General features: G+C 37.0%; 1 protein-coding gene across 1 annotated transcript in view; it reads right to left on the bottom strand.

Moving 5' to 3' along the window:
- Window positions 1-701: 701 nt before the first annotated feature.
- The window catches only part of LOC136034796 (uncharacterized), a 50,698-nt gene continuing 24,338 nt past the window's right edge, over window positions 702-27,061 (bottom strand). The window contains exon 5 of the mRNA XM_065716211.1: window positions 702-959. Within this exon, the coding sequence (XP_065572283.1) occupies window positions 862-959 (98 nt within the window). The 3' untranslated portion in view covers window positions 702-861. The remainder of the gene's footprint in view (window positions 960-27,061) is intronic.

Raw genomic sequence — 27,061 nt, 5'->3', positions numbered from 1 at the left:
TTCCGCTTGGAATATTTTATAAACTTGAAGACTACCTCTGAAAGTTCCATTTCAGTTTCGTTTAATCCGTAAAACAAAATTCACACTTTCTGATGATGCAAGCTTCATTAAAACTGAATACCTCTATCCCCGGCACAAAACACGAGAAGTTAAATGGTTTTTGTAAGATATCCTAGAAAATAGGTGTCAGCTTTTGGTTTTCTGCCATTAGTTCGGATCTCTGGTACAAGCTCTACAAGTTGTGGCAACACCACCAATCAATTCTAAACAGTTAGGCTACACAAGCTAGAAAAGTTTATAATGGACGAGATAGGATTGTCCCTTAAGGAGCCGTATTGCCTTAGGTGAAAACAAATGGTGATGTTATGTGTTAGTTTTGTAACATATTGTGACCAGAATACAAGAGTGTCTTCTTTTATTTGTGTAGTGTACTTTTTGCCCTATTTTGTGACCAATGCGGCAAAAACTATACGATCACAATTGGTTTAATTCGGAAGAGTGGAATCTTGGTTTTAGTTTTGGTATTCATCGACAGGGAGGGTTTGAAGGGGCTAAATTATATAGGATTGTAAAATCATACTTACATGTTCGTTTGACTATGTTTATTTTCTTCATTTTCGTCTTTGTAAGTATTTCTGAAGGTTTCTTTTTTTAGTTGTAGTCAGTTAAACACTAAATTTTCTAATAAAAGCATGCACGTATTGTTTTGACATTACAAAATTTATTCAGATTGCAAGAAATATGTGCTTATACTTAAAAAATGTTAAACACACACACACACAAAAAAAGGAACTGTGTATAATTAACAAAAATAAAGAATTCCATCCTGGTGGATCCACTCATTTAAATTATAAAAACAATTTAAAGATACTGGTGGAAACCATTGATCTTGCGTATCCCAAAATCCATTACATTTCTGAAGGTTAGAAACGCAATCGCAAGCATCATGACACAGTAACCTTAAAAAGAAGTAATATTAACAAAAATTTATTTTCTAAATAGAGTAGGCTGTAGTTACAAACAGAAACCTGAAGGGGTTTGGTACCTAAGGACTCAAAACATGCACTCATAGTATGTTATCCTTAAGGATAACCCTTAAGGTTTATCCTTGAGGAAGCTTCGATAGGCTTAACTACCCCCTTTTCCCAACCCCTCAAGAAAAGTACTACCCAGCACATAAGTTCAAATTGATCTTTCCGTACAAGACCAACCAAGCCCCGGCACCCGCTGTACCCGCGACATTATTTTAGTCTTTATGTAAGGATAACATTTGTCAGAGTATTTATATTCTGCAAATAGCAAATTACGTACAATGTTTGACCACCCTCCTTTCAAGTAATCCTTCATACTTCCAGTGGCATCGATTTACAAAAATGTAGGGGGGAGGAAAAGTGGCAAGGATTTTTTTCAATTCTTATTTAATGAAGATAAAGAAAAAACAGAACAACATTGAGCAAATATACCTAAACACTTTTAAGAGAATTTGTCGACTAAATAATCCAAATTCAGTTTCTTTACCTCCTCTTTTTCCAAAGGCCATAGTCACGTCACTGAGTCTGTCATTTCCCATTGTCGATCGTGGATAGTCCTTCATATGCCATAACACCGAGAAGAATCGTTCATTGCTGGTATTGGTCACAGGCAAAGGAGTAACTTGCCTTATCAGTTTTAGCACTGCAGCATAGGCTATTGGGAGGTCAGATAAAATTTTGATAGCTCGCAAAAGATCCATTTTTGAAATATTACTTTTTGACAGATACAGTTTTGCAAGAGAAAGCTGTAATTCTATGGCATAGTCATCGACACGAGATCCACTTTAAAAAATTCGAGAAAATCAGAACTTGAGGAGGGGTTGAAAGCAGATAAAGCGTCGAGCAGAGGCATATTTTGCATCAGATGTCAGTCCGTCTCAGTCATGAATATATTTATAACTTCTAAGTACATAAGTTTACCGGAGTCTGATTGAACTGGCTGACCAGTTGTTGAGTTTGAAGGAAGTCTCTGAGACGAATAGAAATGGCTTGACTTATTTTGCTTCGATCATGGTTTTAGATTGTGGAGATTTCGATTCCTGGACATCGAATTTTTCTTGTTGTTCAAGCCAAGGGACAGTAAGTTTCCTCTATAGGGTTTTTCAAACTAGATGGTTCTAATGGCGTACTTTGTGTTTCGATCTAACACTCTTTTTAGGAATTTTATGAGTAGTGTGTTGTTTAATAGTTGCGAAAAAATAAAGCACAGGGGTGACAAATAAAAACGACCAGTTAACCAGTCTCGCTGCTTTAATATAGCACATAGCTAAAATAAAATAGAAAATAGCTGTAAAATAGAAATAATAAGGTACTTTTCAAAGTCTAGGGGAGGGGACAGTAGTCACCTTAATTCGTACACCTGTTTCCTGCCTATAAAAGCTTGACTGTGGAATCGTACCTGCATGACCTCTCATTATTCTGGTGAATAAGTCTGGACTAAGAAATGAATTATTATGCATACTGAATCAAAGATAATTGTTCTTTAATATCGAAACATTGCAAAAAAGTGCAATATAACCTAGGATTCAATAAAAAAATTCAAGCAAAGTAAAGAAAGTAGGACTGAGTTATCTATCCCGTAATGCATGACGGCCCGTCCTTGGGTGAATTTAGTAGAGATAATTGATAGGTAATGGAGTCTCTGCAAGTAATTGAATGGGACTCGACGTTGATCTAATGTAACATAGGCCGTTAGCGTCCAAAAGACCAATGCACTACAAAACGTTGATACAATGATCATCAATTTCTATGAATCTTTATAAGGATAGCCTTTCTGTAAGGTATATTGAACAAAGATTGGCGGAGATTTAATTTATTCCATAGTTGTAGATGAATCTGATTCTGTTGCTTGAATCTGATTCCAGTTTTTATGGCACTTGATATCTACCAAGTGACATATAGCGATCGCAAAATCTGTCGGTCGGTCTGTCTGTCTGTCCTGGTTATGCAGTTTAGGCACTTCCAGGTATGCTAGGACGATGAAATTTGGCAGACGTATGAGGAGTTGGGGGGAGGGTTAATTCTGAAAAATTAGAAAAAATGAGTTATTTTTAACCTACGAAGGACTGATCAGATCTTAATGAAATTTTATATTTAGAAGGAATTCGCAACTTGGATCTCTTATTTTAAATTCTGACCGGATCCAGAGTCATGGGACGCTGGATCCGAACCCGAAATCTTGTAAAACGCTTAAAGCGAAGAGATCGGGATGAAACTTGGTGGGATTAATAAGCACAAGTCCAAGATACGTAAATGACATAGCCAGACAGGGGGTAGGGGGGTACTTAGGAAAAATTAGGTCTGTCTGTCTGTCCTGGTTATGCAGTTTAGGCACTTCCAGGTATGCTAGGACGATGAAATTTGGCAGACGTATGAGGAGTTGGGGGAAGGGTTAATTCTGAAAAATTAGAAAAACTGAGTTATTTTTAACCTACGAAGGACTGATCAGATCTTAATGAAATTTTATATTTAGAAGGAATTCGCAACTTGGATCTCTTATTTTAAATCCTGACCGGATCCAGAGTCATGGGACGCTGGATCCGAACCCGAAATCTTGTAAAACGCTTAAAGCGAAGAGATCGGGATGAAACTTGGTGGGATTAATAAGCACAAGTCCAAGATACGTAAATGACATAGCCAGACAGGGGGTAGGGGGGTACTTAGGAAAAATTAGGTCTGTCTGTCTGTCCTGGTTATGCAGTTTAGGCACTTCCAGGTATGCTAGGACGATGAAATTTGGCAGACGTATGAGGAGTTGGGGGGAGGGTTAATTCTGAAAAATTAGAAAAAATGAGTTATTTTTAACCTACGAAGGACTGATCAGATCTTAATAAAATTTTATATTTAGAAGGAATTCGCAACTCGGATCTCTTATTCTAAATCCCGACCGGATCCAGAGTCATGGGACGCTGGATACGAACCAGAAATCTTGTAAAACACTTTAAGCGAAGAGATTGGTATGAAACTTGGTGGGATTAATAAGCACAAGTCCAAGATACGTGAATGACATAGCAAGACAGGGGGTAGGGGGGTACTTAGGAAAAATTAGGAAATATGAGGTATTTGTTACCTACGAACGGGTGACCAGATTTAAATTAAATATACTATTTAGAAAGATCTTGTGCTTTAAAGATCTCATTTCAAATCCCGAACAGATCCGCTGACATTGGGGGGAGTTGGAGGGGAAACCGGAATTCTTGGAAAACATGAAAATTTAGGGATCTTTATCTTACGAATGGGTGATAGGATCTTCTATAAGAAGGATCTTATGTCTCAGATGCTCCATTTGAAATTTGAATTGGATCCGGGGACAAAAGGGGTTGGAGGGGGGGAAAAGAAACCTTGGAAAACGCTTAGAGTTTAGAGATCGGGATGAAACTTGATGGGAAGAATAAGCTCAAGTTATAGATACGTGATTGACATAATTGGAACGGATCCGTTCTCTTTGGGGGAGCTGGAGGGTTTTAATTCGGAAAAATTAGAAAAATTTAGGTATTTTTAACTTAAGAAGGGGTGATCGGATCTTAATGAAATTTGATATTTAGAAGAAACTCATGTCTCAGAGCTCTTATTTCAAATCCCAACCAGATCTGTTGACGTTGGGGGGAGTTGGAGGGGAAACTGGAAATCTTGGAAAACACTTAGAGTGGAGAAATCGGGATGAAACTTGGTGGGTAGAATAAGCAAATGTCTTAGATACGTGATTGACATAACCCTACTGGATCCGCTCTCTTTGGGGGAGTTACCGGGTGGGGTTCAGTGCTTTTATCGAGTTTGGCGCTTCTGGACGTGCTAGGACGATGAAAATTGGTAGACGTGTCAGGGAGCTGCACAACTTGATAAAGTCGTTTTCCCCGATTCGACCATCTAGGGGGCTGAAGAGAGAGGAAAAATTAGACAAAATGACGAATTTATAACTTATGAGTGGGTGATTGGATCTTAATTAATTTTGATATTTAAAAGGACCTCGTGACTCAGAGCTCTTATTTTAAATCCTGACCGGCATTAAGCCTCTGATTTTCCTTTTAAACCAATCTATTGATTCTTAAAATTTTGCTAGAGCTTATACCATATGAGCTCTTGGCTCTTCCGGCCTCGTCACAAGTGCCATATGAGCTCTTAGCTCTTGTTTAATGATGAAAAATGAATTATTTTATATTACTGGGCATTAAAAAACCGGAGAGTGAAGTGAAAATAGAGCAGAAAATATTGCACTATGTATAGCTATGGGAAACCGACTAACTTTTGAATGGGATAAGAAGTTTAGAGTGTATGCAATATCATTGAGTCGGTTCAAGATGGACAAGCAATTATGTTTTGCTGACAAAGTGAACATAGTGAATATAGGCACCATGCAAGAAGGATCGAGTGGTTTTATCGATCACATAGATGAAAATTGGTCATCCATTGAAAAAGCCATGAGACTAATCATAATTTTTGTGCATATGTTTTTCAAATAATTTTTTAAATAATGAAATTCTTTTTTTTCATACAGGGATTACGTCATAAGATAGTTGCTCTCTTTATAAGGACCAATAGGAATCTGAATTTGGATGAGTATTTTTTTTTTTAATTCAGCGTCAATAGGATTTTTTTTTCTTCCAAGAGATTTTCACACATGTCCTTGTCGCTTGTGCGCTCAAGGAAGCTGGTCAAGTTGGAATTGCACTATCGCAGAAAGATATGACGACAAATATAGATTGTGCAACCCGCATAAATTACATAGGGAGTATGCAATTCAGCTTAAAGACTGTTCGAGCTGTGATTGGCATATTTGCAGATCACATGCTAAAGGATTTTCATGTTCTAATTGTCATTATGATAAATTTGAACAAGGGGAGACCACTTACCCTTGTTTTATTGTGAAAAAAAGGCAGAGGAACTTACTTTACACCCTAGATATGGGTAGCAGCATGGATTTAAATTATATTGGGACCTGGACTCCGGATCAAGTTTCAAATGTTAAATAAAAAGAAAATGTGGTTTCTACGGCATTGTTGCGAATATAACGGATGCTATGACTACAAAAGAACAGATTTACATACAGGAATTGCAAAAAGTGATGATTTAAGATTGATTACAATCTCTGACTTATTAAAACAAGCAAAGTCGAAAGTACAAATTTATTAACATAAGTGAAAAGAGTCTCATTGACTGTAAGATGAGATATAACAAAGTGAAGCTACAAATAAGAAACATGACCCGGGCTATTCATTCAGGATGCATATATTTTAGAGATAAAGGATCAGCCACACCTAGTCATTGTTGATGATGATCTTCTCTGTGCAGTAAATGAAATCCGAAGAAAAAATCTGTTCGATCGAGTAAAAAATTTTCTCTACGTAAACTTTTATTCAGAAACAAATTTACACACAATTTTTGTACTAAAATTTATTCTCATGGCACTGAAGTCAATAGTGCACAAATAGGATAGTATATTTTCCACCATAAAATCATGCAAACGAAATATTTCCCCATAAATTTTCTCAAATGCTCCACATTTATAGAATAAAAAAAAAGCAGAGCAAGGAAATCGTTCATCTTAGTAAGAAAAACCTTTAGCACTCTTAGGATTTTGACATACATATTTTCGTCTGTTTTCAATATAGGCTTTGATTTGAGAGTTGTAGAATGTTTAGAGAGAAATTAAATAGTAAAATCACCATCGAAGATAGTGTGGCTCTCATTCAACTGTATGAGTCCAACAAAGTGGCAGGTCCGGAATATGTAGTCAATGAGAATCGTGAAAAGCATAAAAGAGAGCCAACCTTGTCATACACCCGAGTGGATTTGGATCCATTCAGTCAGGTTTCCATCGTCGGTTCGTACAGCACCCAGCTGTTCAGTATATAAAGTAACAATTAAACAAATATTCTTGTCCGGTAGCCCATAGTGCCGTAACATTCTCCATAACAATTCCCTACGCATAGACAAGCCTTTAAAAGTGAATAAATGCTACTAATATTCTAGTCTACCCCTCATTTGATTCTTCAATTAATATCCCTAAACTTAATATTAGATCAGCACAAGATCTGTTTGGTCGTAACCTGGGCTGCTCATATCTCAAAATTTTGTCGATTCTCGAATGGATACGATTTAGGAGTATTGAGCAAAAGGCTTTACTTCCCATAAACTGCAAGGTGATACTTCGCCAATTGTTGCAGTCAGCGGTTCGACCTTTCTTAAGCAGTTTAACAATGACACTGTTCTTCCAGGCCGTGAGGACACTCTCAGTTTCCCAAATCTGGTTTAAAATTTCATGTAAATATCTAGGTAAGACCGTGGATCCAAACTTTAAAAATGCAGGCTGTTAACCGTCAGCTCCGGCGGCTTTACCATTCTTCAAGTTTATAAAACGGTTTTGACTATCAGCAGACTTATGGGTACAATATTGGTACCAAGTTCAAAGAGTGGCAATCGAAAAAAAAGCTCCATGGGATTTGTAAGGGAAGAAAAATTTATTACTTCGCTGAGGTATTATCTCCATATCTTATCATTATCTTCTTTTGTCTTAAGTAGTACACCCATTTTACTCCCAAAAGCCCACTGAGGTTGTAGAGGGTCGCCATTAAACTCCCTTGTGATTCGGTACACAGTTCTACTATTACCTTTGCTCGCAGCTGATTGAGCTGCCACTATTTTCGAGAATCAACGTCTGTCATTCCTTGTTGACGGCTTTACAGCCTTATAGGATTCTTTATATTGGGTTTTGACATTGTCTTTATAGAGTGAGGTAACATTACTATTACAGCATTTCAGATGGATCTTTATTTTTTTTCCTCTTTTGTATGAGTTTCCAGGAACCATCACTGATCCACTACTCCCTCTATTTTTTTGCGTAACCTATTAACTCTTCCTCGCTTCCTCACATAGGATCAGTAAATATACTCCCCTCCTCATCAACATATACGATTGTTTTATTGCATGTTAGGCTTTTTTAATTTATCAAATAGGGCAGCATAATAAGTTTGCCTTATATGTTTATCACAGAGCTTCTGAATGTCAAATTCTTATTTCTATTTCACAGCTATTTTCTATTTTATTTTAGCTATATGCTATATTGAAGCAGCGAAACTGGTAGTTTCGCTTTGTAAAGCGAAGCTTTACCGCTTTAGAGCTTTCTTTATATTAGGTTTTGACATGTCTTTATAAAGTGAGGTAACATTACTATTACCGCATTTCAGATGGATCTTTAATTCTTTTATATTTTGTATGAGTTTCCAGGAACTATCACTGATCCACTGCTCCATCTCTTTTTTCGCGTATACTCCCCTCCTCATCAACATAGACGACTGTTTTATTGCATGTTAGGTTTTTTAATGTATTAAATATGGGTAGCATAATCAGTTTGCCTTATATATGTATCACAGAGCTTCTGAATGTCAAACACTTTCATAGTTGTTTTTGTTTGCGTTTACCAACAGTCTTTAGCTTTAACTTAAAACTAGCGATTAATAGTTAGTGATTAGAGTATGAATCGGCCCCACAAAAAGATAGAACATCTTCTAGACATCACTTCAAGCTTCCAGCAGAGTTTATGAGATTTTCAAGATATATGAATTCTGCAACCTCCTCTAGCTCATCAGGACCAACCATCACTGGCCGGACCGTCATTGAATTAATATTGTTGCCTATGGCTTTTGTTTTTTGGTACTGATTGCCAATCCAACTTGTCCGGCTGCGGTTCCAAGCTCTGTGATGTTTGACGAAAACATGATGTTTTACGAAAACATGCAGTGCTGCGCTCGGACCCAAGAAGGAAATACAAGGTATTTCATTATCATTCCTGTATTCCAACTGGATTTGTCCTCTACCCCCTGCTTTTCGCCCTTATTATCGATTATGCGTTCCAAGATTGCACGGGGTTTGTGATCTAAATATGCAATAATAAACGACTTGCAGATCTTGATTTTGCCGACGATATCACCCTGATTGAGGCAAACAAGGAATGGCTCCAAGAACTTATCGATGTTATACGACAGAAAGGAAGTCTTTTGAGACGGAAGATTTTTTTGAACGAGAAAAAAAGCATGGCAACGAGTGACTCACCACTTGGCAAAAAGTGCGGGGACAATTCAGTTGAGTAGGTAGTGGAATTCAGATACCTCGGAAGTACAGTCGAACGAACTGGATCAAGCGAAAAGAAGGTACAGTCTAGGATTGGACAAGCCAGTGGAGCTTCTAATCGACTAAAGAAAGTTTGGTGATCGAAAAAGTACTCTATCAGTGGGACCTGAAGTTTATCAATTCGACAGTCCAACCCCAATGGAAGACGTGTGGGCAGCAGCACATATGAGGGATGATTGGATGCCCTAGGTGTCTCTGGCAGTACAGAAAGAACTAAGGTCTAAGTTAAGGTAAGAAATCTAGGCTGATGATGAGTCATGACGCAGGCAAGACGGATAACTTTCAACCGCTTCAGATGGTAGAGTCAGAAGTTGAAAAGGCCTTTCACTCGGCTTGCAGAGTTGCTCGTGCGCATCCATCGATGTCATTAATTGGTTAAAAATCCCCTGAGTGGTTTTATCATGTATTTTACATTTTTCTTTTTGAGTTGTTCATTTTGCCTGTAGACGAATCAAATAGTAATTTTTTTATATCATTTTCAAGCCCTTCTTTTTTATCTTCTCACCTAGGTTATAGGTTCTGGGACGTTTGAAACAACCTTGTAATCAGAGGGTATTCCAATGCTACTGAGATATCTTGTACGAGCATAAACATTTAGAGGTACAGATCTAAAGATTTAGGAAGTTTTTTCTTAGTAAATTAAGCCTACTGGCTCGCTTATACCTATAAATTGCCTCCCCAATCTAGTACCGAGCGTAGTGGTCTAAAGTGATGTTTAAATAGAAACGTCCAAGGAAGATTTCCAAGAGACGTTTTCTCCTTCTAGAGATGATTCGGTAGGTACGTACAAGTCGTAGCTTATTTAGGCTGTTTTACATAGATGGTGGAGTTTAAACCTCAGTATTAGACTGGCCACTTCCTTCCAACCAATCAATAATATCTGTGTTTTATTACATAGTTAGACAAGAAGGGACCTAATTTCGGTTCCACGCCATTTTGTTGTTAACTAGATGCAGTTTTTGTATATTTGTATATATTTTATAGGGTAAGATGGCAAAGGTATACTCAGTGGAAAGGTAATTCCTCGCTGGGTAATGGCCAATCGCAAGGTCTTACTTTAAATCATACATCTTTCTCTTTCTTTGGACACGCAAGACATCATATGAATTCTTCAAAATACAACTGTCCAGGGCAACTTAATATCTACCATCAGATTCGAAATCTTTAGTCTAGAAAGCACTTGTTTCATTCAAATTGTCGTAGTGAGGATCGAAATCTTTGGATTTAAATATCACATGGAAACTAATAGGATTGGAAATTCCTTGTTCTATTTTTAGTATCTATGCAGGAATTTATTTAAGAGTTGAGAAACTATTTCTCCTCTCTATATGTTCGAGTTTATATTGCACCTCTCTAGTTTAGCATAGGCCACTGTCTTTAACTTTATGCCATTCCTAATAAAAAAATATCTTCAAAATCTCATCGTCGTTAGTTTTCCGTAGTCGACAGGTCACCGATCTAATGTTCTGAACTTTTGTCACATTAAAAAGTTCAGTGGACCACATTTAGTTTTCAGAGTGAGAACACCTGTTTGAATTTATTGGATTTTAACTTGCTATTAATTCAGTGACCATAGCTAATTAACACTCGAAGGGTAAACTGTAGGTCGTGTGTAAACCTGTTTAGTGAGGAGATATAACAATTGTAATAACCGGCTTGGATACCGACTTAGATTCTGGAAGACAATTGAAGAAAAAAATACCTGTGTTAATTGAGGCGAGAGGGATACGGAATGGGTGAATGTAGCAAAACCGAACTTGTATGGATTCCGCTACTGAACTTTATTACCCGATCACTAGTTTGTGGATTAAAAACATAAGCTTTCGTTAATAGAGTGGTCGAGTTCTTCTTTCCTGAATCTGTCCTTGATGCAAAGAGAGTATTATGGGCACTTTATGAAAATTTGGGATACAATGATAGAATGATAACAGCTAATAAGGACTCTGAAAATGTGCTAGATTTAGTGAAGGCCGTCTATCGATGCTTCAAAGACAAGAAAGCTTTGCCTAGATTCGTCATATGTGAGCCCGATGAAGTACCCGAGAGTGCCGATGCAGTTGGTGCTTGTATTACAACTAAAGTGCACCAGGTGTGTAGAAAGTTAGACTGAATCAAGGAACATCTGAAACGGGCTCAAATGTTGTGGCCCACTGGCGTTACTACAAAACAGCATTCCACCCCTCTACCATACTCGGTCGTAGTGAAAAACCCTCCTAAGTCTTTTTAATCTCCCGACGCCCGTAAGGACTTTATTCTGACTACATGTGGAAAGTTAAGTGACGATATAGTAGAGCTAAAAAAAAAAAGATGAGTGTAAAGTAATAGTCAAATCAAAGGATTCCACTGAAAAGGTTGCTAATGCCATGAAGGTAGAAAATAGTCCACTTAAAACAAGCGTCAAATCAAAGAGGTTTTTAGGAGTTCTGCGATTTGTCCCAAACGATCTTAAAGCAGAAGATGTGGCTAAGTTGATCCCATCCTGCGAAAAAGCTGAGCAGATTGGTCAGTTCCGCACTTTCAGACTTTATTTCCCGTCAAAAGAAGCCTTGGATGCTAATATGAAGGAACCTCTCGAGATCGGTTTTGAGTTCTTTCGCATTGATGTTTTTCAAACATTACCATTCCGTTGTTTCAAATGACAACATGTAGGACATCTGGCGGCTGATTGTCATAATGCCGAGGTCTGCTCCCAGTACGCAGGCTCCGACCATAAAAGTACAAAAGAGCAGCCATGCATGCAGAAGAAAAGATGTGTTGAGTGCAAAGCTTCGGGTCACTCATGCTATTCAGTGTAAAAAAAAAAAAAAAAGGTAAAGGATACGGCATTAGACTTTACAGTCCCTACCGGCGGTGCTGATCTCCGTTTCTTGGCCCTTCAGCCAGGAAGTGCAATGGGGGGCTGGGGGCCAGCCATCCTGTGCTTTCACACACCCTTCCTGTTTACCTTCCCCAGATTTCTCCAGGTACCCATTTAGAGCTGGGTTGACTCTGGCTAAGCTTACAGAGTCACGCCACTGACCCCCGTCCCAACTGAAGAATTGGGTACACTGGGATTCGAACCCGCGTCCTCTCAGACAAAGGATCCCGAATCCAGCGCACCAACCAACTCGGCCCCGAAAATCGGAAATTGAGTGCTGAACAGTACAAATCTAACAGCTTTCAATGAATATTGATAGTTTTCTTTCTGTTATGCCATGGAATATTAATGGTAGCATTCTTGATAAACTACCAGTCCTGACTACTTAAAGCAAGTTATGACTACTTAAACTATTGACTACTTAAAGCAAGAAAATTTAAAGTTAAAAAGTTAAAGTATAATAATATAAAATCATAATTAAAATATAAAGTATAAAAGTTAAAGAAAAGTTAAGCGAAACCTTTAGTGTCATCTATATTCAGGAACACTTTTTGACGGATCTGAATTTTCAGCTTTTATGCCCTTCCTCTAATGTAACAATACATCTCTCCCCTACAAGAAGATTAAAATCTAAAGGAAGGCCAAGTGGTGGTTTAGCCGTCCTGACAACTTGTCAATCAGAATTGTTTGAAATGTGTGATTGCTATGTGAGAAGTCCTTTTCTATTATTTATTTATTGACTTATATTATATTCTGTAATATGGCATACGATATACGACATAGCTATACGACATATAACTATACGACAGGCTGACATCCTCAAATTCTTGTTTATCTGCTCTTGTTTACCAATTTTGTTTTCCTCGACTGTTACGTAACCTTTACTTACGGTCAAACTCAAATCTCGAATTTGTTACAAAAATGGGCATCCTCAAATTCTTGTTTATCTGCTCTTATTTTACAATTATGTTTTCCTCGACCGTTACGTAACCTTTACTTACGGTCAAACTCAAATCTCTAATTTATTACAAAACGGGACTGAAGAGGACGGCCCTTAAAAGCGAATGTTAGAACAATATTCGGGGAGTTCTGATTCACAGTTTCTGGACGACAGATAGATATAACAACCCTGCTACTTTTATTTGGCTTATCTACTTTCCTCTTGGATCACCATTCTTTTCTTGGATACTAGCTTTTCAATTAATACGAGGTATAGCCTGTCGTGTGTATTTGCAAGATTTAACGTAAGTTTTTTATTTCCAGATTTATACTTCTTCGCCCAAGCAAGGACTTTTCATCAACCAGAAAGAACTCTCCAGCTCAACTTCTTTCCACTTTATATTTCTTTACCTGTTTTTTACATACTCCTTCTAAAATAAAATTCCTTGTCTGGAGAGATTGGGACTTATAATAGGCCTTAGGAAACAGATAGACTGTTGCCATAGTAGATAGAAAAGTGAACCTATTTGCACGTTGAATACTAGTGACATGCTACCATAATTCAAAGCACTAGTATTCGAATATTCACCCCATAGGGTGAAACCTTACAAAGTGGTGGCTAGCGGTGTTCTTTTCTGCTCTATGGTGGCACTCATGCTGTTTTCTATCTATTTTTTCATCAGATTTTTCCCCCTATAATTTTTTTTCTTCGCCCGAGTCTGCTCATTTTTAGCAAAGGAGATTCCCATATTCCTATCTATAAGCTAGAATTTTCTTGTCTATAGACTAACGTACTAGTTTCACCAAGTACGATAAGTTTTTTTCTCACTGATTCATAAGTTTAGTCTCTTTAAATTATCCATAGGTCATTTAATTTTTTACATTATCTTTACTGTATGTAACATCAATAGATTTTTATTAAATCATTCTAAAATTAACACAGCATATCTGCCTCCTAATAAATTTTATTGCTTCTTGTAAAGATTTACGATGTCCACCGGAAATTCAAGTAACCCAACAAATATCCCAGATAATTCTCAATTAGCCTATCAACAGGTCCCTTCTCAAATAACCCATCAGATGGTAGTTGACCCTTTTTCACACATTCAAACTTTAACAAAACCATCGGAAGTAAAGACTTGGATAAGACAACTTGAAAGCATGAAGGCTACTCTAAAATGGGACGATGATTATACTTTAGTTATGGCGTCAAACACCTGCAGAGGAAATTTCCAGCGGTATGTGGACGAAATAATTGCGTCGGGAAATACTTTTACGCTCGACGACCTATGCGAAAAGTTGTTAAGAAATGTAGGCGCTAGAAAAACCCCTCGGCAATGTCTGCAAGCAATAGTAGAAATGAAGCAAAAACCAGAGGAAACTGTCTTTGAATTTTATATAAGATTAAAAACGGGAAAGAAAGATTATTATAAAGCAGAAGGGTTAGACAACTCAAAAAGTATAGATGCATTGGCCTTAGTCGATTCAATTGTTCTGCAAGCGTTTGAGACGGGGCTGCGGAGTGAGCTCCAAGAAGCGGTTAGGTTAAGACAAGACGATTATGATAATCTAGACGAAGCACTCGAGATAGCCCTAACTATCGAGTCAGTAAAATCTAGCCTCAGATTTAATAGCCAAATGGACCAATTTGAATATTTTACGGCAGGGGTCGCAGAAATAAATATTAGTAGAAACAAAACTCCCCATGGGCAAGCAGGAAGGGCTGCCCGTGGTAATAACTTTTCAAATCAACACAATTCTCACCAGCAGGGTCCACGCCAGATGACTCGGCACCCAAATACGGGGAATACTTTTTTCAGTCTAGAGATTATCAAGGGCTACAGGGACCGCATTCACAAGGTTCTGGGAGGTATTTTGAAAGAAATCCCAGAAATAGTTATAATTATTAGAGCCCTAGAGGTCATTTTGATCAAAGAGGTATTGTCCTACATCATTTTATGTATTTATGTTATTCTATTTTGATTTTGTCTATATTAGTTTAATTTACTTTATTTTTATGTTATTTATTTAGTTAATATTTTTTATATTTCAAAATTTTTCTTACGCTCCAACATACCTTATAGCGATGACTCTTGAGTTAACAATTAATAATAAAACAAATATATATAGAGTATTTACGTGACCGAAACAAAAAAGCTTCGGAACAGCTTTTGTTCTATAGCTTGGATAAAAGTAGGGAAATCAAAATGAGAGCATGCATGTCTATGTCGATGTAACACTGAAATTTAGTTAGGTTTTTTTTCGCCCGGGATCAATTTGTCACACACATACAACCCCCCCCCCCCAGATTTCCTGGGTATTAAAATTAAAAGCGTGCTTATGTAAATGGTGCCCCAACTCATGCTGCGCCCAGGGATTACCGTACCCCCTTTCTTAGCTATGCCATCGCATACGAAAGCGTCAAGTTGGTTTTTGTAATCTTTGAACTTAAGATATTAATATATTTTTATCTTGTTTTTGCCGGTCCTTCCGACCTTCTATGAAATAAAAGATGCCATTCGGATGTAATTCCGCTTCGGGCCTTGGTTTTTCCCCTCCTAAAAATCTATTAATATAATATTAGTTTTCAACTCTGTTGAGGGAAAATGGATGCAGGCAAGGTCAAACTTTAAAGGAAGGAAAATTGGAGAAAAAGAACTTTAGGGGAGAGAAAGTTGAAGGAAAGTCAGAGAACAATAACTTTAAGGGATGGAAATTTTGCTACCCACTGCGTGTACATAGTTCGAGTAGTAAAGGAAAAAAGAAAGAATAAATATAAAAATAGAAATGTAATTTTTATTCAATTCAAACTGTTTTCTACAATGCAGATGCCACTTGGCTGTGGTTACTCGGCTGGCTTACTAAAAAGAAGCCAATCGGCTGAGGTAATTCAAAAGGTGTTATGTCACAGCATAAGTTTAGAAGAGAGGGGAGAATGGTAGAAAAATTTATTTGTTTTTCACTTTATACGACCAATTATTTTGCACATGGTTATTTCAAACACGACATAAATCTTCAGTTACTATATGTTTCAGTTTTACGGTTTGCTTTCTGAACCTGACCTACGATTTTTAACTACTGTTGTGTGAACCGCAATTCATATGATGATTTTGATAGGGCCTTGGTGTCAAAGGTTTGTTTCTTTGTCAGCAAGTCAATTGTCATGTTGTCAGACAGAAAAATAAAATTGCTCTACATTAAGGGGAAGCTCAACCCAGTTGATGTATTAAGCCAACCACCAGACGACACGCTTCTTCAAACTCGACCTTTCTCACTTTCTAGGTTTGGAAGGTCAACAGATTAGGAAGTACCAGATGAACGACGTAGAATTAGCACCAATTATAAGCTTAATGCTTCAGCACGGGACAAATGATTACGCGAAATTTGAATTTAGTAGCATAAATGGGGATGCCCTGCAAAGACAGGAAGACCGGGACGCCGGGTTGAGATTTAATGAAGATAGAAATGGCAAAAATAGCCAAATTACAGTTAGTCCACAGGACCATGACTCCTTAGGAGAGGCTGCTAGTCTCCAAGACGAGCCTGATTATATTGATACTTCTGAAAGAAATGAGAAATTGAATAATATGAAAGGAAATGAATGTATATTTATAGATCTTTTAATGAATCCAGGAAAGCTTGAAAAGTTACTGGAAAAGTGGAATATTGTGCTATGGCTGCAAAAGGAAGTTGACAGGCTCATTTTATGGGAGAGGATCTTGTATCGGATGCCACCACCGGAAGAAGGCAGAAAATGAAATGCGCAAATTTTACAACTACTGATTCCTAGGTGCCTGATTTCTGGTGTTTTCCAACAGTCGCATTCACATGTCCTCATGGCCGCCCACCATAACGCGGAAAGAAGCCTAGTCAAAGTAAGAAATTTATGCTATTTCGACAAGATGTCGACACATATGAAGAATGAGGCTCAGAATTGCCATATTTGCATGCGTAGAAATATTACCCCCAAAATTGTGCCCGAGCTACAAAAGAATGTCTTCGCTGAAATAAGCTTTGAAACCTGGTGTTTGGACACTTTAGGTCCTTTGCCTTTGTCTGGAGGCAACAAATATGTCTTTGTCTGCGTAGATGTCCGTACTTCCTCAGTTGTCTTAGAACCCGTACCTAATGTTACTTCAGAGACTATTTGTAAATTTGTACTGCGTCGTGTTATATCTTATTTCGCAATGTTTCGTTTTCTATTGACAGATTGTCACGCGGCTTTCCGCTCAAGTCTTTTCAAATGACTTATGAGTTTCTTGAAGGTGAAGAAACTCTTCACCAGCCATCGGGGTCCTTCCACGAATGGAACAGCAGAGAACAAGGTCAAACTTCTCAACCACCGCTCTGGATAGGGCCTTGGCTAATGGGTTTTGACGTGCTTAAATAGGATCGATTTTGTTGCTATTAAATGCCATTAGTATAGGTTCCGCACAAAGCGGAAATTGTTTTTTCTAATTTCAATAATCACATTGTAAGACTGAGGGGTAGGAGCAATTGATGTTAAAATGAAAATCAATAAAAAAAGTCCATTTTTCCAATCTCTAACTGCCGATAAAGCTAACTTCAGTTTAGGTCAAAATAATTTTGGTGTGAGATGTGCTTTTATATATATATATATATATATATATATATATATATATATATATATATATATATATATATATATATATATATATATATATATATATATATATATATATATGTATCATTACAAAAATTAGCCTGGTTTGACTTTTGTTTTAAATTGTGTTTGTTTATATTCGCATATATGTATGACTGAGTGTTTCCACTCTACTAATGTCGCATTAAAATATTCGATTACCAAAACACGTAAAACTATAGTAGGATACTTTCTGGGAAAAGTATAAATAAAGTAGAAGTTGTAACATATCTATATAACTAAGGTTTAAAGACTATCAAGACAGACGGGCTGCTCATTTGAATTTTGGGCATACACTCGAAAACATTTAAAAACGAAATGATAATGGTAATTTATAAGCTACGACTATCTTAGGACATGAAGTTTTTAGTCAATGGCTTAGGGATAATTCTTTCTCTGTTTAAGAATTGATTTAAGAATTTCTATGTATAATTTTATGGACCAAGTCCATAAGTCAATATCACTGGCCACCTCATCCTCCCAAATCGCTAAGCACTCGCCATTTCTTCTAACGGAAATCTTTTGGATCTAGTTAAAATTGTAAAATGTGAACTCATGTCAACTTCAGAACAGTTAATAGTTGTGTGCTATTTACCACTGAATCGAATAGGTAGTGAATTTAACTTGTATGAAACAATATCAATGCCGTACAGAATAAGTGACTCCCAACATTATATTAAAACTCAACCTTCTTCCGACTTTTTACTGTAACAAGTGATGCTGATTCATACCTGTTATTGAACCGTTATGATTTAGAATTTAATTGTGTATCCTATAAACAGAAAACCCATTTGTGATAGCCATATAGTCCTGAGAAAAGCTAGCTTCAAATCATGCTCATATGCTGCTTTTACGGAAGATACAAGTGCAATTAACCAGTTATGCGAAAGGAAGGTAACAGTGTTCTCATCTCTATTTGCAGCTGTTTTAGACTAAGACACCTATGTCTTTGCAAGCCCTTCGTCAGGACCAGTTATCCCGAATGTTGTCTGTCCTGAATCAAATTTATTTTTAACTAATCAAACTTATAAACATTATTCAATCAACGTTAGTGAGTGTAAAATTAGTCATTCGTTTTTTATTATTCAAGATTTTTATAGCCTTGTCACTTCGTTTCTTGCCAAATTCTTTTCGCCCAAATCAGAGGTGGAAAAGCTTATTTTACCATTAGATCAAGTTACGTCAAAGTTTACCATTAAGGAACTGAATGAGTACTGGAAAGAAAAATTAACATCAAAGTCTAATAGATAAAACCATTGAACTTCCGCTTAAACTCTTCTTGACGGATGAACTCATCCACCGTCATTAACACTGATTTTTATACTCTTAACTATATTAACAATTGCAGTTATTTTATGTATGTACATGTCTGTGCATTTATACAGAGAACTTAGTAAATATTCTGATACAATTTTTATGCCTATCCAAAATCTGAGGGAAGAAATTCATCCAGAAGAAGGAGCCTTGTGAAAAATTTATCTTGTGACTAAATGCTCAAAAGGGTTGATCGAAACTGAAGAAAAATTTGAATTTTGAGCTGGGAGCCTACTATACATAAATAAACATTAAATAAGGTTTCAGGGAGGAATTTGGAAAAGAGAAAACAGTTACTTCGATATTATCTCCCCCCCCCTTCATATTCATTACTTTCTCTTCATAGCTTAGCCTAAGTTATTAAATTTCCCACGAGGGGTATTTACAATCTTCAAAGTCGAGTGATTGACAAATAAGGGTTATTCAAGAACCTTATTGCAAAAACGGACGTGCTACCGTTACCTGGCAAACGAAAAAAAATACACCCCTCGGCAAAGCAGTCGATATATTGTGTGGTTAGTCAATCCTATGTTTTGACACCATATACAGATTTGCATAAAACCCTTTCTGTCTGCTCAGGCATGTCGAGCTTATATGACATAACAAAGGGGTCAACACTCTGACGAATACTACGTAAGTATAAATATGCCACAATCGGGAATTTTCATAACTAGACTAAAAGAAGTATATTCGTAGAATATTTTTTTTTTTTTTTTACCAAAGCAATTCAAACTCTAACGAAAAGTTCATATCAGTAAAGATTTTTGGGGTATTGCACCAGGTAGATTCATTTAAAATTCAGCTTCGAATAACCGCTAACGTTAGTAAAATTTGTGTAGTGTGCCGATTTTAAAGAAAAGAAAAAAGAACCCTTGAAAAAAAGAAGACACTGAAATAAAAAGGAGAACGCTTGGAAAAAAAAAGACTGGAGAAAAAAAAAGGAATAAAGAATGATAACTCTGGCGATCCAAGGAAAAAAGAAAAAAAAAGAAACAAGGGATAAACAGATTTTTATCATCTAATTCAATTATTTCTTGATGTTCCTTATGAAAAGATTTTGTTCTGTCAAAGATGTTGTTCTGTCGAAGATATTGTTCTGTCGAAGATTATGTTCTGTCAAAGATTTTGTTCCGTCAAATATTATGTTCTGTCAAAGATTATGTTCTGTCAAAGATTATGTTCTGTCAAAGATTTGTTCTGTCAAAGATTTTGTTCTGTCAAAAATTAAGTTCTTTCAAAGATTCAGTTGTGTTCACTTTATGTATTTGTGCAGTGTTAATACTTAATAAGTCAATACTAATATTGACAAGAATCAATGTTTTTCGTAGCTTTGCCTTAGTGATGGTAAATCATTGTATAACCATATATTATATGCTGTGTAATGAGTTCTTGTTCGGCAAAAGTTTAAATTCTAAAGTTGACATAAGTTCACACACAAATCAAAGTGACTAACTTATAGAGCAAATAATATTAAGGGAAGAAATGGATAAACGTGATGACATCTTTAATCACTTTATTAATACATCGTACCTCTCTTATAATTATTCCAAAACTATATTGAATTCCCTCGTACAAAGTGAAAAAAAAATCAACAAAAAAATTCTTTTTCGTCATGTTTTTATCATTTTTTTTTCATGAAATCTTTCATTTCTTGAAACCTAATGGGTTAGGGTGTTATAGATATTTTTTACAGACACTTCGATCTTTAGGGCTTAATGTTCAATGTTTTATACCCTCTATTTTTCAGATTCTTCTCGTATAGTAGATACCTAGATGATACAAATTACACCACAACAGTTTCAACAACACAAAGACGGCTTGTTGGTGTAGCACCGAGCCTTGCTTTTTCGAAGCTGGGGAGTATGTGAGAAGTCCCTTTCTATTATTTATTTATTGCCATATATTATATCCAATTTTGTTTTCTTCGACCGTTACGTAACCTTTACTTACGGTCAAACTCAAATCTCGAATTTATTACAAAAACGGGCATCCTCAAATTCTTGTTTATCTGCTCTTATTTTATAATTTTGTTTTCCTCGACCGTTACATAACCTTTACTTACGGTCAAACTCAAATCTCGAATTTATTACAAAACGGGACTGAAGATGACGGCCCTTAGAAGCGAATGTTAGAACAATATTCGGGGAGATCTGATTCACAGTTTCCGGACGACAGATAGATATAACAACCATGCTACTTTTATTTGGCTTATCTACTTTCCTCTTGGATCACCATTCTTTTCTTGGATACTAGCTTTTCAATTAATACGAGGGACAGCCTGTCGTGTGTATTTACAAGATTTAACATAAGTTATTTTATTTCCAGATTTATACTTCTTCGCCCAAGCAAGGATTTTTCATCAACCAGAAAGAACTCTCCAGCTCAACTTCTTTCCACTTTATATTTCTTTACCTGTTTTTTACATACTCCTTCTAAAATAAAATTCCTTGTCTGGAGAGATTGTGACTTATAATAGGTCTTAGGAAACAGATAGACTGTTGCCATAGTAGATAGAAAGGTGAACCTATTCGCACGTTGAATACTAGTGACACGCTACCATAATTCAAAGCACTAGTATTCGAATACTCACCCCATAGGTTGAAACCTTACAGCTATCTTGCTGAGACGGTTGATAACTTGGTAATAGTCAATCTTTATCTTCCAACCAATTACAGGAATGAAGCTTCTGAAATAAAATTTGCTATCGCTTGCAGAAAGGTGGCCAAACTGTTAGAAAAGATCGAGAAGATGAACAGAAAGTGTATACTTATCGGATACTTTAACTGTGATCTACTTGATAATTCAAGTGCTATAGCTGAGATGTTTCTATCTATTCTTTCAACCGGTTACTCGATTGTACTGAAAGACCGAAATTATTCGTTTATTTCAATTTCTGGAAACACTTCTAATCTTGACCATGTAGTCTTTCTCCATCCTCCCAATCCAGATCTTATTGTGAAAGTCGGTCTGGAAGGTGAAAATAGTGACCATATCCCTTTGTTCTTGTCGATCCTCGTCCGAGATACTCCCTCTTATGAATTTTTCAAAAGGAAATCAAAATTTTTACGTGTTAAATCTTGGGACAAGATTGATAAGGGTATGTTCCAAGGGGAGTGTGACCTCATGCTAGATAAAATCTTAGTTCCGTTTCAACTGCTCCAACGGTAACCTTGGATGGACAAGTCTGACATTTGTATTGAACTGGATTTTCATTGTGCGCAGATCACCCAAGCTCTAAAAAATGTCGAGAAATTCGCTGTCCCAGTGAGAATGTGTATATCTGGAACCGAAAAATTTGGATGGTCCAGTAACGAGAGCCTCAAATCCGCTTGTCAGTCCTATAAATTTTGGTTACGTCTGTTAAATGATTGTAATAAACCCAGAAACGGAGTTGTAAATACTTTAAGGTTACTTACTAAGCGCCACTTTCAGAAGGAGCTCAAAGCTCATCGGGTTGGCCAAAGTGTTGCAATTGCGGAATCGATAGCGAATGACCCTAATAAGTTATGGAAAACTCGTTTGGAAAATAATAAAACTCGTGGAAGCAAAATTACAATCAGTGAATACCAGTGGCATTCATATTTCAAAAGTCAGATCGCCGAACCTGACGTTAACATTCTCAAGAAATTTGAAACGGATTTAAATAATCGCTCAAATACTCCTGGACCGGGTACCTTTGTAGTAAGTTCTAGTGAATTAAGTGATGTAATACGAAAGCTTAACAAAAGAAATTCCATGGGTTAATGATGGCAAATGCGCCCTTCATTTACAAAATGGGTCTGATAAGCTTGTGTGTCATCTTTCTTTGTTGTACCAAATGGTGTTTTGCTGTGGTATAGTTCCAGATTCTTTTTGTGTTGGTCTTATTTCAGCGATTCTAAAAAAAGGGAAGGATCCGTCTGAATGCTCATCGTATCGACCTATAACAGTTTCAAGGGCTTTTGCGAAGGTGTTTGAATTACTTATAATTAATAACTTACGTTCTATCTGTTACATGCCTCCTCACCAGTTTGGCTTCCAGCCTAAGCTTGGTTTCTTCCATGCTCTAAAATGTCTTTACAATTTGTTGATTGATGCAAATAAGGCCGGTGGTACTCTAGCGCTTGGAACATACGACGTTAGTAAAGCATTTGATTCGCCGTTGCATCCCCAAGCAATGAATGAGTTTTTGAACCGTGGTGTATCGCTAGACTTAGTTAGACCTCTTTTGTACATGTACCGGCATATGAAAGCAAAAATACGTACATCTGGAAGCATTTTGCTGACTGATGATATACCAATTCGTATTGGGGTTAAGCAGAGTGTGGTTACTTCTCCCATGGTTTATAATAATGCAAAGTTTCTAGCTCAGTGCCAACTTTTATCGTGCTGTATATATAAAGGTATTGATTTGTCGATATTATGTTATGCAGACGACGTTTTTCATATTAGTAGGACTATCAGTGGGCTAGAAAAATGTTGGAGATATGTAAAAGCCACAGTGATATTGGACTTCCCTAAATACTCAAAAATGTGATGTTTTGATTTTTAATGAAATAGATTCGACTAAATCAGATAATATATCTATCGATCTGAATCAAGGAGGCACACTCGTGCCTCTTTAAAGAGGCGAACCACGACAATGTTAAGCGATCTTCGGTTCCAGTGGTCACAGAGGGATGGGGAGGGATGCATCTCGTAGCCCGAGCTCCAACTAAGAAACCTGCCAAATTTCTTCCCTCTCCGACTTTTCCTTCATGGGGAAAATCTGGCCGAAAGTTTCAACCCCCCAACCCCAGCCCCCCTTTAACGTTGTCCGATCGGGCTGAAATTTACAAGTTAAGGTCCCCTAGGGCCCAGGAGCTTATACGCGGAATTTCAGCTTGATCCGATAACTCCTTCCCTGTTTTCCGGAAACCACGCATAGCCACATAATGTTCATGTTCTCCTTTTGTTTTTTTTTTCTGCCACGCCTACCGGTCACAGCCGATATTGCATCTGGGTGTCCGAAGACTCATTCGACGTGGAATTCTCCGAGTTATTGTCCTGGAAGTTTCGTCGGAAAATCTTAACCCCCCGATTTTCTAGCTTAGAAAAACCCATTTCCCCATATGAGCCCATGTTAATTTTTGAAATTCTTAAAAGTTATTTAAAAGCTATACTTATACAAATGCAGGTATTTCGACTTCAAACATGCCCGGTTACCTCAGTCGGTAGAGCGTGGGACTTTTAAGCCTAAGGTCAAGAGTTCAAGTCCCTTATCGGGCGGGTTTTTTCACAAAATTTGAAAAAAACTTCGTTTTCTTAAAGAGTTAAAGAGGCTGCGTCCCAAAGTCGGACCTTAAAACGTACAGGAATTACGAGACGCAGTCCTAATTCCTGTACGAGGAGTACAGGAATTATTAAATTACATACACCATGGATTGTAGAAAAACGTACAGAAATAATATGAAAAAACTACGTTTTCTTAAAGAGTTAAAGAGGCTGCGTCCCAAAGTCGAACCTTAAAACGTACAGGAATTAGGAGAGGCAGTTGGGGGGCTGCCGCCCCCCAAACCCTCCGCTTTTAAAGACTCTTTTGTACAGGTTTTTTGTTTTGCTAATTAAAAGAGGGCCTTTCCGAAGCCAAGAGCGGGGGTTTAGGGGGGCGGTAGCCCCCCACAACAAAAAACCTGTACAAAAGAGTCTATAAAAGCGGGGGTTTCAGGGGCGGCAGCCCCCCTACTGCCTAACCGAATTCCTGTACGTTTTAAGGTTCAACTTTGGGACGCAGCCTCTTTAACTCTTTAAGAAAACGAAGTTTTTTTCATATTATAGTACAGAAGTAAAGCCTTTTGTTAAGTTAAAATATTGTTGAAATTATTGAAAAAAAACCTGAAGAAAACTAGGCTATTGATGCTAGAAAGTATGGAAACGAAAATCCGTCGTGCATATGGTACAATTGTTAGTTCTCAAGTTCATTTGAATAGAGTTAATCTTGCGAGGATTTACAATAGTGTCGTCCTACCACATATTATGTATTTAGTACCGTTTTACCCTATATTTAGCTAATCTGACCATCTTAGGATGAAACGCGTTTTCTTCAAATTTGCTAAGTTTTCGTTGCGAGTTCCACCATGGACCCACAACTCCTATTTGATGAAAAAATATAGCTTGTCTGACCCGTGTGCTAGGTTATCTCAGCTGAATGTACATATGTGCTATAAGCAAACCGGCCATGAATGGCAAAATGTTGTTTTTGACATGGAATTATTTTTGTTTGTATTTTAGAATGTAATTACGATATGTTGTTTTCTTTCTTCTTTTTTTTTTTTTCCTCTTTTTTTCAATGTACTCCATCACTTCATTATTTTGTATGATGGGTCATAAATATATACATACATACATACATATATATATAATTGGTCTCTTCAAAATATTACTAAGTATAACTATTTTGGATTACATCAAAACTGAGAACTGCACTTTTCTTCGTTATCACGAAGAAAGTGATGGGTTCTTGAATTGGATTGTAATTTGAGGCGACACATGGGTTTCGCATATCACGCCCAAAGTGAAGCAACAGAGCATGGAATGGAGACACACATACTCCCCTGTAAAGGTGAAGGTAAAACAGACTCTCTACTAGTGCACAATTATGACTTCGGTGTTTTGGGATAGGTGTGGTGTTTGTTGGTCGAGTTCAAGCAACGAAGAACCACTATCAATGTGGAAGCATACTGTCAAACCATGAGACAACTACACATAGTGATTTAAAACAAAAGACACGGCACGCTGACAAAGTCCTTCTTCATGGCAATGCAAGACCTCACACTGCAGGTCAGACCTGGAATTTTTTGGACACTTTTGGATGGGAAGTTTTTGACCACCCACCCAACAGTCCTGATTTAGCACCGAGCGATTACCATCTGTTGCTCCACCTCAAACAACACCTTAGTGGCAACCATTCCGATGATGACGACGATGTGAAAATGGTAAGTTTTGTTGAAGAAGATATTTTAAAATTGGGTGAGAGGTATAATAAGTGTTTGAACAAACTTGGCAACTAAATAGGGTAAAACCATAAAATAGAGTAAGTATGCACTTTCTGAAAATAAACTTTTTGTGTCCTTATGTTCAAACGGACCTTACTTGAAAAATACGCTGTTGCAAGTTTCAAGCGGATTGAAAAACTGTATTTTGGTAAATATTTTAGGGAGCCTTGCCTCCAATCTATTTTTGTGTCTATTGGTTTTCCGGGCTATTTAACGTACAAAAATACATTCAAAGCTGTTTACCCAAAGAAATTAACTTGATTAACCTTTTCGTCGTGGTGTTTTGGTCTAACCAGTATTTTCCTTCCTTTTTCTAACCATTTAGGTTTTTTACCTAGGTACTTACCGGTGGAATTTTAAAATGTTAAGGAAGAAGTTCGTTTTTTGTCGTTTCTTAGGCTTCGTTTCCAGGCCAACAAAAGTCCTACTGATTATTGTTTTGACTAATGGGCACTTTAGGCCAAGAAATCACTGATATAAATCTCAAACTAATCACAAAATGTTTTTCAGTTTTTTCGGACCCCATATTCTTAACTTAGGCTTATGACTCAGTTTTCCACTTGCAAGAAAAATGGCTATTCCGAAGAGAAGAGAAAATCCATTTATCTGTTCCGCTCTTGTAGTGATATCAGAATGAATATATTCATGCAAGAGCTATAAGTATTAGTTGCAGTAAAATCCCTGTACTCCAAGACCTCAAACAGGTTGGGATGACTCCCCCAAAATTTTAACACTACTATCTGTCTCGCTACATGTAAAAGAACACTTTATCTCTGAGCTGTCCATCGATGTAAGTTTTGTTGTTAGTTCTGGAAATAAGTTTTCGATAGTCTGGTTTTGACCTTAAATGGCTACGTATTAAGAACTGAGTAATAACTTCGTTGTAGATGTTGAGTTTTTGATGACGTGAATGCCTTAATAGTTACATTTAGAGTTCGCTTCGATTCAGTAGCTGATTCCATACTGAATCATCATTGAACGATGTGAAATAATTTTGGTTGTACTGTTTGTTTTTGTGTATTTGTGTTGACCTAGTGAGTGCCCTATATTGAAGTCTCCTTTATTATTTCTTTTTATTTCTCATGACTCTTCTTATTGTATTCTGTGTGCATAGAGG

Source organism: Artemia franciscana, chromosome 13 (assembly GCF_032884065.1).
Source record: "Artemia franciscana chromosome 13, ASM3288406v1, whole genome shotgun sequence".
Taxonomy (NCBI): Eukaryota; Metazoa; Arthropoda; class Branchiopoda; order Anostraca; family Artemiidae; genus Artemia; species Artemia franciscana.
Note: the sequence above shows the minus strand (reverse complement) of the source record. Positions and strands in the feature narration are given on the sequence as shown.